The 12,334-nt window shown below is 43.9% G+C and overlaps 1 protein-coding gene across 4 annotated transcripts in view; it reads right to left on the bottom strand.

The window, feature by feature from the left end:
- LOC309697636 (rap1 GTPase-activating protein 1-like) overlaps positions 1–11,732 on the bottom strand; it is a 44,938-nt gene extending 33,206 nt beyond the window's left edge. For all 4 annotated transcript variants that reach the window (XM_082519701.1, XM_082519702.1, XM_082519703.1 and 1 more), the window contains exon 1: positions 11,542–11,732. In XM_082519701.1, coding sequence (XP_082375827.1) covers positions 11,542–11,585 — 44 coding nt within the window. In that variant the 5' untranslated portion in view covers positions 11,586–11,732. The remainder of the gene's footprint in view (positions 1–11,541) is intronic.
- Positions 11,733–12,334: the final 602 nt, after the last annotated feature.

The raw sequence follows: 12,334 nt of genomic DNA, 5'->3' as shown, positions 1-12,334 counted from the left end.
TACCCTTGTGAAGCTGTAGATGGGCATTTTTAGCATTTTGACCATGTTCGCTCTGATAATGTGTAATGCTTCAGGTTGCCACTTAGCATTTAACACTAACTACAAACTTCAGCTGAAGGTGAGGAGAATATTAGAGCTGTAGCAGATATTGTTGAATAGCATTAGAAATATACACATTTTGACCAGATGGTGGCACTGTAAAGTCAAACTCATTACATGCGCTATATTAGTTAAACTGTTATATTACTAGATAAGTGCATACATATTACTAGTTTTATTCTTCATATTTAGGAAAAAATGAATGGCTCAGTACAGTATCATAACCATTCAGCAGCATATAGACATGTTGCACTAACAGTAAATTTATGACAATCCATCAGTTTGAGATATTTAAGTCTTGTAAAAAGGGAAAAGACTGATTAAACATGTCATACTAAGAGTCATAGGCCAAAAATCACAAGCATAGAGCTCAGAAATCATTCTGGGGAAGGAAGTCCAGTTTCCATTCATATAAAAAGATCTCTTCATTTCATTGATTACCAAAAAATCCCCAATGAGGTAACTTAAGGACCAAGGGTTTAAAAAGAAAAATCTTACTTCTTCTTTTGTTTATGAGAAGTTCTCAAAAACTAAATGAAAGCCTAAAGCTTCCTCCTTCTTAGAAAACTGCCTTACTGAGAGGAAACAAGCCCTGGGGGGGTTTGTTTGTTCATTGCACTGTGGAGTCACGAATCAACAGACTTGTGTTGTTACAGTAGGTTCTCGCCTGATTCCCCTCAGTGCAGAAGATCACTCATCATTTTCAGCCCCAGGCCTTCAAGTGACGGATAATGGCACCCAGATGGAATTTGTGGTGCCGTTTTATCTCAAATCTACCACCAGTGTTGATTTCACCGAGCCTAACAGACACGTGTCTGTAGATAAATCAGCGCTCCATCTTAAATGGAATTCATACTGGTTCTTAGGAGAGAAGAATAGGGCTCATGAGCCATCGGCTGTGCTCTTGTGAAGCGGCTAAAGTTGTTTTCGTATGTGCTGCATCACTAAGAATAACATTTTCCTCAACCTCATCCTGTGTTGCTCACCCAGGTTCTCAGGTTTCATGGAATTCCCATAAAATGAAATCAACCAGGGTGTGTCGAGATTATTGGAAAAAGGTTCCGAACCAGAGAGTCCAAAACAAATACAGAACATTTGAAAATCAAACTTCACCTTAGCTCGACCACAAAACATGGCACCCAGCAGCTTAGACCTCCTACAGACGAACCGGGACAGAGGAATGACAGACGCGTCAAACCAACTGATTATGAAATTAACATGTTTTTGCTGTACTGTGCTGGAAAGAATATGATGGGATAGATTCTGTAGGGATTTTGCTTTACACCAAAGACTCTGAGCTGTTAGGGTTTAGACAGGAAACAAGGAAAACTGAATCTGATCTTCATAAGTCTCCAATTGACTGAACATACTAACATTATTACACTCATAGCAATTCGAAATGCTATTATTTGTTATGCATAAGGTATAACACTATTGAAAATCACATTTCTATTAACTGTACAAGACTGTGTGTAAATAAAATAAAGTAAAGATGTACCGGGCAAGACAACAGTCAGTGGTGAAAAAAATCCCAGCCGTAACAGCAAAACAAAAAATATTCTGTCACCGTTAGAGAGGACAAAAGTGGACTATAATAAATATGGCTGCGCTAATGCATTTTTGTATCATGAGTCATATTTTGCACATTCAAATCTCACTGTGAAAAGACTGTGGATAGCCTTGTTTTGATTTGATTTTCTAAAAAAAAAAAAAAGAGAGAGAGATTAACTAGTGAATTTCACAGCCCATCACAGCACAGACAGGAATTAAAGCTCAGGTCAGAACCAGATACAAGCAAATATATATTTTTAATGTTTCCTGTATGCTTTCAGCTAGGTATCATACACACAAATGGGTTACCATGGAAACAAACATCAAGGAGGGATGAAGGAGTCTCAAGGCGGGTCTCAGAAACCCGAGGTCATCACTATGTCAGCGGCTGTCACACTCAACAATTGGTTAATTCAACTTAATCTGAGTTTAACTACAGCTTGCAATTTCTTCTCATCTCTGGCTAAACTTTTAAACATTTCCTTCACTTCTTTACAAAGAATTAACTTAAGCCAGTGGTGCATGTATGTATAGAAAAGTCAGCAACACTGCTGGTGGCAAGTAGGTCAGCAGAAAAGGCTCAGGAGTTAGACTGGAGGAAATCCAGCTTAAAGCAAAGAAGTTTGTTGTTCAGCTACAAATCTGCTGCATTAGCATGTTCTTCCCATTTTAATTCTGTATCTTAAATATGAGATGCACTGTAAATTTAACATAATCAAGATAGGGGTCAAGCACAAACATCCTAACAGTAGTTGTCACCAGCAGAAAAACAACAACAACAACATACTGATAGAAAAGAAACTGGAAAATAGCCCTGGGATTAATGTTCTAAGGGAATGAACACATAATGATAAAGAATAAGGCCAGTGCTGTTAGTCAGTACCTTCAAACGCACATTTTAAACAAGAGTCATTTGTAGGAACAGATGTTGTTTCAACTAATGCTAAAAAACATGATCCCAGTGATTCCAGCTTACACAGAAATTATTCTAATTCCCTATGGCTGCAGTAAATTCTAATGGAGTCATGGGCAGTGTTACGCCCAGTTCACCCTGCAGGAGTTGGGAATAACTGAAGTCCTTGACAGTATTCGCTTAATATTCTCCAATTAAAACAGAAGTGAAAAGGTCACAAATCTTAACCATCTTAACCTATTATCTGTTGAATAAAGACGACACCTTGCTAACGTGATTGCAGGGTAACATTTGATTAGTTGCAGTAAATACTGAGCATAACCACAGACTGTACTAAATAGTTGATATCCACTATCAGTTGCACTCTTGATACTTTGAAACCCAAAGTGATTAGTCAGGTGTGGGTGTGACTAAGTAACCCAGGACTACTGTTTGCTCATGTGGTAGCAAAAAAAACAACCCAAAACTTGCTTTTTAAAAGAAAGTCTTGCTATTTGGTTCATTGTGATTCTGACAGGGACCATAGTGATGTAGCTGTATTAAATGAATCTTGCAATTGAAACTCATGAGGACAGAGCTTAGCAAGGTTTTATTATCACATAGACTTTTACATAAGCAGATTTCATTTGTATCTAGAAAAATCAGCCTCTTCAGGCCACTGGGAAGAATACATGTTTACAGCACTTCTGCACTAGCTTCACTTTTCAAATGCCCTTTTAGATAAAGTCAGCGAATATAACTAAGGCTATATTCGATTAACATTATTTCAGAGAGGAGATTACACCTGGCTACACAGCCATCTGCAGACATGAGGGGCCTGAAGCAGGGAGAGCAGCTGGAGAGTTACTATTAAAGTGCAGCGACTGGAAGGACTCTAAAGCAACTTAAATAGCGCACTCTATATGAGATTTACCAGTTGGAAGGGTGTCAGCTGAGCAATTGGCTGATTAGGGCTGGTATTGAGGTTAACTGCCATCAGCTGATGTTAACATAAATACTATTCATCCTGAAGGTGTAGCAAATTTCATTTCATTCCTTTGTTGCCAAGATAAAAAATAAAAAGCTGGGGGCTTACCAAAGGCTTCATAAATAACATGAATGTCTTTTCAAAACTTTGGGAAAATCCATCAAAAAGTTTTGGAGAGATTTCAGTCTGTAGCAAAGTGTGTTCCACTTAAGCAAAATGCCCCTATTTATCCACCAAAACTAAAGAAACGTGGATGACTGGATGAATGCAGAATGTGAGCCAATTCACTTTATTCTGAATAAGGTCTTTCTGCCCTTAAAACCTACACAAGGACATACAGTATTCTTATATCCAACTGAAGTGGAAGTATGAAGTGGACTCAAAAATATACTCAGTGAGATGCACAAGGCCTTAAGCAGAAATAACAGCTAGGGTAGTGATGGGAAACACTGTCAAACAATGATGAACGTGACCAGATCTAGACACTGTACTGTATCTCAGCCCCGCGTGGGCTGAATGAGCTCATGTCAATGGGCTCATTCAGCCCACGTTAATCAGCACAAAGTGGCTGAATGTCCCCATTTAGCTACAGTACAGTTAGATACAGTGTATGTGAAAACAGACACATTGGCAGCGAAATATTTAGCACATCTACCACACAAACAAAACACATGACAAGCCTTTTATTTACCAGTCAAGTATAGCAGACTTGTTCAGTTATCTTTAATTTCACATAGTTGTAGTGTGGTGTTCTGTGTTTCTCTCAGTTATATTTTAGTTACATCATGTTGGAGTAGCTGTACTGATTACATAAAGAGCGCATAATTATCTATGCCAAAAATCACAACAATCAGATTTGGTCAACTCTTGTAGCCCTGCATGTACTTCAGATAACCTTTAGGTTCAGATTTAACACGATTAACAGAAAAATTAGATCCTTTCCAGCTGTTTCTTTAATCGACCAGTACATGCCTGATGTTACAGGTTCTTTTTTTAAGCTTATAAAAATTAATTATGTTCCGAGGTGGTTGTCAGGCAACATAATGGTGTCATAATATATGACATATAATCCAAGTTTTAAGGATATGAATCAGATGTCATTTTCATGAAATGAAAATGGTGCATCAACGGTACACATGGGTCATTTTAGCCCATTTGCAGCTGGTTGTTAGGCAACATAAGGATGTCATAATATCTGATATAGATAAGAACCTTCAGTGGGCTAAGATGCAGCAGCATACCTGTTTGAACTTGGTCTTTTAATAAGTTGAAGTTTGATGGTAACGTTGTGAACATTAGTTAATTAACACTGCTTCTGTCAGTCTCTTCCCTCCCACTTGTTCTCCGCAGATGGCTCGTCATTGTGGATGTGAATGAGAATGTCAGAGTAAATATGCAAGGTGATATGAGAACACAGGCACTGAAGAGCCCTCTGGTTGCCTTGCAGCTCCTATTTGTTTTGCCACTGCCCTTTCGGTACTTGAATGGCCTCCTGCTCTCAAGTATCTCTATCTTGCAGTGTAATCATCTTTTTTCATCAAACAAAATCAGCTCCTCTACACTGTCTTCTCATTGTTCACGGTTAAAATTGAAATAACATGCTTTAGACAATTGATCATCAAAAATCAGAGATAAAAGCCGCTGTTTCTTTCTTTTAAGAAGCACAAAGTATGAAAAACAGCTACTTTCATTAAAATAAACCCTTTTTATGTTAAAGCTGAAACAGGAAGAGAAAACAAGATGAGCGGGGAGATCAGCACATGATCAGCCGACACATCTGCATTATTATACTTTACACTGTTTACCTGTTGTTTTTAGAAAAGACATGACTGCTCAACGTTTTCACTCACAAACTAGATCTTCTAAGAACTAAAAACTGACCCCAGATGAGGTGCAGCTGTCTACTTCCCTCTCAGACCACTTCAATAACAATATGCTTGAAGGTTATGGTAGATTCTTTGATGATGCCAGCTCTAGCTTCATCTGCTGAACCAGAACTGATTGCTAATCATGCTGTTATTGTCACGGCTGGCGGAGTGAGCCGTGTGGAGTGGAGGAAAACACAAGCTCCAGCGAACCGAGAGAATTGTCCAAAACAAAAAACACATGCTGGAGCACGAGAACAAAACACAGTTCAGGAGGCCGGCCCGGAGGCTGACAACTCAGAAGTCCAGGACAGTTCATCTTCTGAGGCCGGCCACGTCGGCGACGTAGATCCATAAGCCGACCGAGCGGAAGGCAGCGGTGGCGGAGTGGAGGCAGTTCAGGGGGCCGACCGTGCACACGGCAGCGGCGGCGACGGGGAAACCGTTCAGGCGGCCGACCGTGCGGACAGCAACGGCGGCGACGAGGAAACCGTTCAGGCGGCCGACCGTGCGGACAGCAACGGCGGCGACGATGACACAAGTCTGGAGGCCGACCGCGCGGAAGGCAGCGGCGGCGTCTAGGAGGTCGTCCATATTGACGATGACGCTCCACCAGCGGCCTGGTAGATGACCGCCGATGTCGAGGCGGCAGTTCGGGACCCGAAGGTGGCGTGGCCGTCGCAGCACCAGACGAGACCGAAGCAGCGGCCGGACCAGGCGCGGCTGAAGCTGAAGCGGAGGCCGGACCAGGCGCGGCTGACGCTGAAGCGGAGGCCGGACCGGACGCGGCTGACGCTGAAGCAGAGGCCGGACGAGGCGAGGCTGAAGCAGATGCCGCAGCCGGGCCAGGCGAGGCAGATGACGATGCCGCAGCCGGGCCAGGCGAGGCAGATGACGATGCTGCACCGGGCGAGGATGAAGGCTCGGAGGCTGCAGCTGGCGAGGATGATGAGGCTGCAGCAGGCGACGGCGTGGAAGCCGGAGACTGTAGCGCTGCAGGCGTGGAAGAAGCTGCTGCTGCCCGTGGCGTGGATGAAGCTGCAGCTGACGAGGCAGGAGGCTGGACGGGCTCCTCGGGCCCCCCAGCAGGCGAAACAGGAGGCTGGACGGGCTCCTCGGGCCCCCCAGCGAAAACAGTCTCTGGACCAGTGGGCACCGGGGCCCCTGGAACACACAGGTCAGAACCAGTAGGCGCACGGGCCTCTGGCAGGCACAGTTCAGAACCAGCAGGCGCACGGGCCTCTGGCAGGCACAGTTCAGAACCAGCAGGCGCACGGGCCTCTGGCAGGCACAAGGCAGACTGCAGCTGCACAGAGCATTGACCCAGCTCGGGCAGCGACAGCCGGATACAGCCTCAGCTGGCTTCTTAATCTCCAGGGGTCCAGAGTCGGCCGGGGGCTGGGACCCAGCCTCTGGGGAGGCCCTGGAGTGTGTCACAGTCTCTGGGCTGGCCAGCTTTTGAGGACTGATTACAATATTATGTGGTGTGTCTCTCTGCTTGACATGAACAGGTGAAAAATAGTTCTTTCCGGGTTGGATGGACTTAACTTGTTGTGCAGGAGGAGTTGGTGACAACGATGGCTGAATAGGTGATAATAAGGCGGATGAGTCTCTTGTCAACTGAGCTATTGACTGAGCTATGGATTGTAACCAAGTGTCTAATAGGTCTGGCTGTGACTGTAATGGGGGTGACGGTTGAGTGGCTAACTGAGCTAGTGGCTGCTGGGCAGCTAACTGAGCTACCGGCAGGGCAGCCGACTCAAAAAACACAGCCCCGGAATAAACAGACACACAGTCCAAAACAGAAAAAGGGTCCTCTTCACTCACCACAGCTGGCAGTTCCAAAGTCCTAGTCTTCGGCTGTGGGGTGATGCGCCGTCGGCGCGATCGTCGCTTCCTCCCGGGCAAAACCTCCGCCGCGCCGGGCCGGGCAAAACCTCCGCCGCGCCGGGCCGGGCAAAACCTCCGCCGCGCCGGGCCGGGCAAAATCTTCGCGCCGCCGGGCCGGGCAAAATCTTCGCGCCGCCGGGCCGGGCAAAATCTTCGCCGCCGGGCCGGGCAAAATCTTCGCCGCCGGGCTGAGTTGGGAAGCGGTAGCGGCTGGTGGGTGAAGGTGCAGTTCGTTGAGTATGAAGTCCTGTGCGAGCGGGTGAAGAGAGTCCAGCAGCCAGGAGTGAGCAGAGATGAGCTGCTGTAGCCTGGCTTCTACAGCGCGGAGACACTCTTCCCCCTCATGCTCGAGCCATAGGTTAACCAACCTGGAAACAGAGTCAATTAGTTCCTCCCGAAGCTCCTCGGGAGGTGCGGATGCCGCTGGGTCCATGTTTGGTCGGCTCGTACTGTCACGGCTGGCGGAGTGAGCCGTGTGGAGTGGAGGAAAAGGAGGACCCAAAATGCAGCAAACTGATGATACGAGTGAAGTTTATTTACACGGTGGCAGTGGCAAAAACAGGCAATGAAGCATGAGTAATGACAAACCTAAACTGGGAGAAACTAAAGAGCAAACCTGAAATCTTACAAAACGGAGAGCGGAGCAGAGAGACGCAGACCAAGGACCAGGATACCAAGAAACACAGACAAGCCGACAACGAACACAGACCGACACCCACTATATATACACACACACACAAGGTAATCGGGTAATCGCACACAGGAGGGAAGAACAGCTGATCTAAATACACATGATGACTGGAGGACACAAGCTGAACACAATGACAACAGACACAGACTTTCAGAACAAAACAGGAAATCTAGAACCCGAACCGGACACAAGGGGGGAGGACACAGAATAACTAGAACAGAGGGAAATAATCACAAAACGCTGGGTCAACGACCCAGGACCATGACAGTTATTGTGAAGTATTTTATCTCACGCTGTGAAACAACATTTTTTCCAAAGGGTATGTGGGCTTGTTTAATTGAAGAAATGGCAGTTTCAAATCAGCTGACCAGAGAATATGTACTGCAACTGAGGCCTGCTCAGATTACAAAACAGTGCCTGTCTTTCCATTCAGCTGTTTTTGAACAGGATTGAGAAGTATTCTTCCAGTCTTTCAATGGGACACTTCCACATACAGCATCATTGTTTAGGCTGCCTAAAGCTGTCAATGGGTTTATTGGTAGAGCATTCAGTTCATTTAACAAGTCACGGCTCTGTGTTTATCTCTGTGAGATACACACAGAAACATATGTATATGTAACATATAACATATGTCCTGTGTGTAACAGTACTAAGGAATACTTCCAAAAACTCACATTAAAGGTCACATTAAAGCATATGAAAGTCTGGTAATTTCTGTATTCAGTAAAAGAAATTTAGAGAAAGAAAGTGGGTTCCATAACCTACCGAAGGTAAATAATCACACCTAAATTAAGTGGCCCCGCCATTTTCTTTCTAAAATTATGAGCATGCTGTGTCAAAGAAAGAATAATCTGCTGAAAACTGAGGGATCATGTTCACCTAAGTGAATGTCGACGGGATGCAGGGATGAGAGTGTCTTACATATTACTCCCTAATGTTAGCAATCACCCTGACCTATTGAAATGCCAGTGCATTCAAAGACAACGCTAACCAGAAAAAGCACACGCTTCGCTTTATACCAAGAGCAGGTCTACATTTCTCACTGCCTTCAATCCATGCTCCACTCTATGAGTGTGACAAACTGGGGAAAACAAGTGCAAACATATCAGCCTACTTGTTAAGAACCAGAACTCCTTACAGCAAAAGGTTAGTGTAAACGGTTTGACTTTGTAATGTTTTATTTTGTACACATGTAGAATGATATATAGACACATTTCACATCTTTATAGGTTTATCTGACCAGCTGTGCGCTCCCTCAAAAACTAACTACACTAGCTATTAACTGAAAATAACAAGAGATGCACCAATTAGGGAACAGTTAGATGTCCTCTAATGGAGTGGGCAGGGCTACAATTATGCTTTAACACTTAATGAAATATATAGACTAGAATTTGCGAATTTACTCCTATATGAGGTTTTGTTATATTACATTAGGTCTCTCTTTTGAAAATGAAAAACAGAGAGTGAAAAGACTTAGAATAAGGCATAATCTTCACTTCTGTGCTGCTTTTCTACCCCATTACCTTCTCACTGGGATGTGTCAAATCTTAATGTGCTCATTACTGAACACACTAGTGATACTTGACAGTTGGTAAGAACAGCTCTAAACAGCAGCAGTAGCAGACCGTGATGCATAAACGCAAAAACATGAGATTTCTGTTTTATGAGGAGTGTTTTCTAACATTAAAATTAAAATTTGTGTGAAAATTTAAACGAAACTAACTTGTTGGTTTGACAAATACACTGCAAATCGGGCTAACCTCCCCACATCATATCATGTAGCTGAAATTTGTCACGGTCCTGGGTCGGGTCAACCCAGCATTTTGAGTTTCTTATGTTTTGGTTTATTTTTGCATTATGGATTGGTTATTCTCTGGTGATACTGTTTTGATTACAATTATATTCTGATTCTTTAGTTATCTGATGATGATGTTGATGACGATGATGATTATGTCTGGTTTAGGTTTTGTTATCTTGCCCTTATGTTTGGTTTAGGTTGCCTGTGCTTGGTCTTCTCTGCCCGTATGTCCCTCTGTTTGTCCATGACGTCATTATGCCTGTTTACGAGTCTGTCTCTGTCTGGCGTGTGCTTCCTGTCTTATTTTGTAGGTCTGTGTCCTTTGTCAGTGCGTTCAGCTTTGTGCTCTCCCTGTCTCGTCAGTGTAATCAACGTCAGCCGTGTCTCCCAGCTGTTTCCTCTTTGCTCCGTTCACCTCTTGTATTTAGTGTCTGTGTCTTCCCCTACTCGGTGTCGCATCGTTAACGTCTGTTCACCCTCACTTGCTGCGTGTTTAGGATTTCCAGTCCTCCTGCATCTCTGTTTAGAGTTTTGTTTGCTTTTGTGAGTTTTATTTTATCTTGATGTTCTGCTCCAGCAATAAAGCTGCATTTTCTGTCTAAACCTCGTGTCCTGAGAATCCTGCATTTTGGGTCCACCACTCCTGCCTGCCAGCCACACAGCCGACCATGACAAAATTGAAGAAAAAAAACAAAACTACAGCTAGTTTAAATATTTACAACTGGTAATATGATATGGGTGTGTGGATCAACACGTTTGACCCTTCCACTAGTAACAGCTCACTTAGAGGAAAATCACAGCTTGCAACTCACTGAACATTCAAATTCAGCAAAAAGCAGTGCTAAGCTACAAAGTATAGGACACCTGGAGACTGCAGTCCTTGGGGCTCCTGGAGGCCGAGATAAGGCCCTGAAAACATACCTCCTCTGAATGGCCAACAGCCAAACATGCTGATGTTGTCATTGCAGCCACTCGCTAAAATTGATACATTGCTCAGCCTAGCAGCAACTGTCCCAGCTAGTTTTCTACTTTCTTGAAGATACTCAAAACACACACAAAAAACACACATGCACACACACACAACGCTTTCACTGTCAGGCATCCAGTTGCACTGGGGCACCTGCTCTTTGACCATTAAAAACATTCTTGGCTGACTCTAATGCCCAGTGTCCTGTAAAAGCTCAAGTGGGCCAAATAAATACACTGCGGACATAAGTGCCCAGTGACAAACACTCAAGTGTACTGCACATATTTCTTTCCTCATAGACAAACAATAAAATATCACATCAAAGGCGAACATGACAATAAATCAGTCTCATACAGAAAAAAACATAGTGCACAATTACAACAGCATGGATTCACAGGAATAGATAGAATTAGTAACTTGAATCTTAACATATTGATTTTGTCACCTTATAGCTTTTGTCACCTGATTTTACCTCGCCATTACTGTGAACAGTTACCCTAATACCTTAACAAATGACCACGAAACAACAACAGCATTAGTATCGGATGGAATAGAAAGATATCAAACTAATAAGCAGGACATTTATGACAAAAGCTGTTTTTTGTTTGCTTTTTTTAAATGACAGGATTCCAGAGCACCAGCAGCACAGACGTGCAAGCACCAATACAGACACAGAATGTGCAGAGTCATCAAAGCAGGTGCTAGAAACAGACACACAAGCACACATACATTCACACTTGATATCCATCTCTGTGAAGATGAATGAGTGATCTAGGAATCAATAGGATTTTCATTCTTACCCCCCATAGGCTCCAAAAGTGAAACTCCTCTTTCTATGCGGCATGCTGGCTAATGGATAGCTGTGAGTCAGTCTACTCAGTGCTGAATGGAGCCAGCACTTGTGTCACTTACGCTGACTGAGCATGTGTGCGTGTGCATGTCAATGTGTGTGTTTGTATTCTTTGCCTGCCGTCTGAGTTCCACTCCCACAGCTGATGTGCCCTGCCTCTTCCTTGCTCACTCGCACTCCTCCTTCGCAAGCAGGGTAGAAACGGCAAGAGGATGCGGGAGGACGAGTGGGAGGGGGCTAGAGGGAGGGCTGCTGACCATGCCAGTCACCTCTGGGAACCAGGGGAAGAGACGCAGTTTTGCTGACTTACTGTCTGTATCTGTATTCCTTCTCTTTAGCATCAAGAACATAGACAAGACACTTCATGTCTATTTTTACTTAAAATTTGTGTAGTTATAAGCACACAGCTCTGACAGCAGTGAGTCCACACGTAAACCTGGGAATAATACTGTATATGATGTCAGCAAGGCAGAGGTGCTCTTGGCATTGTGAAACAAGTCAAGCAACAGTTGTTCTCCCACCTCTTATGTCACTGGAAAAAGAGCTGGTCAAGCAAGTACATCGAAAGATAATTCATCATTTTTCACAGATGTCCTATTCTAAGAGTCTTGTCACACCTGCGTGAAAACTCTAAACAGGTTCCTTATCTGTTACTTCATCTCATCTCTTGCACACCCATCACCTGCGGTATGCACGCAAAATGAGGGTTAATGAAACACACAGTTCTCCTGCTTTACTATTAA

Source organism: Aulonocara stuartgranti, assembly GCF_965226115.1.
Source record: "Aulonocara stuartgranti genome assembly, chromosome: 20".
Taxonomy (NCBI): domain Eukaryota; kingdom Metazoa; phylum Chordata; class Actinopteri; order Cichliformes; family Cichlidae; genus Aulonocara; species Aulonocara stuartgranti.
Note: the sequence above shows the minus strand (reverse complement) of the source record. Positions and strands in the feature narration are given on the sequence as shown.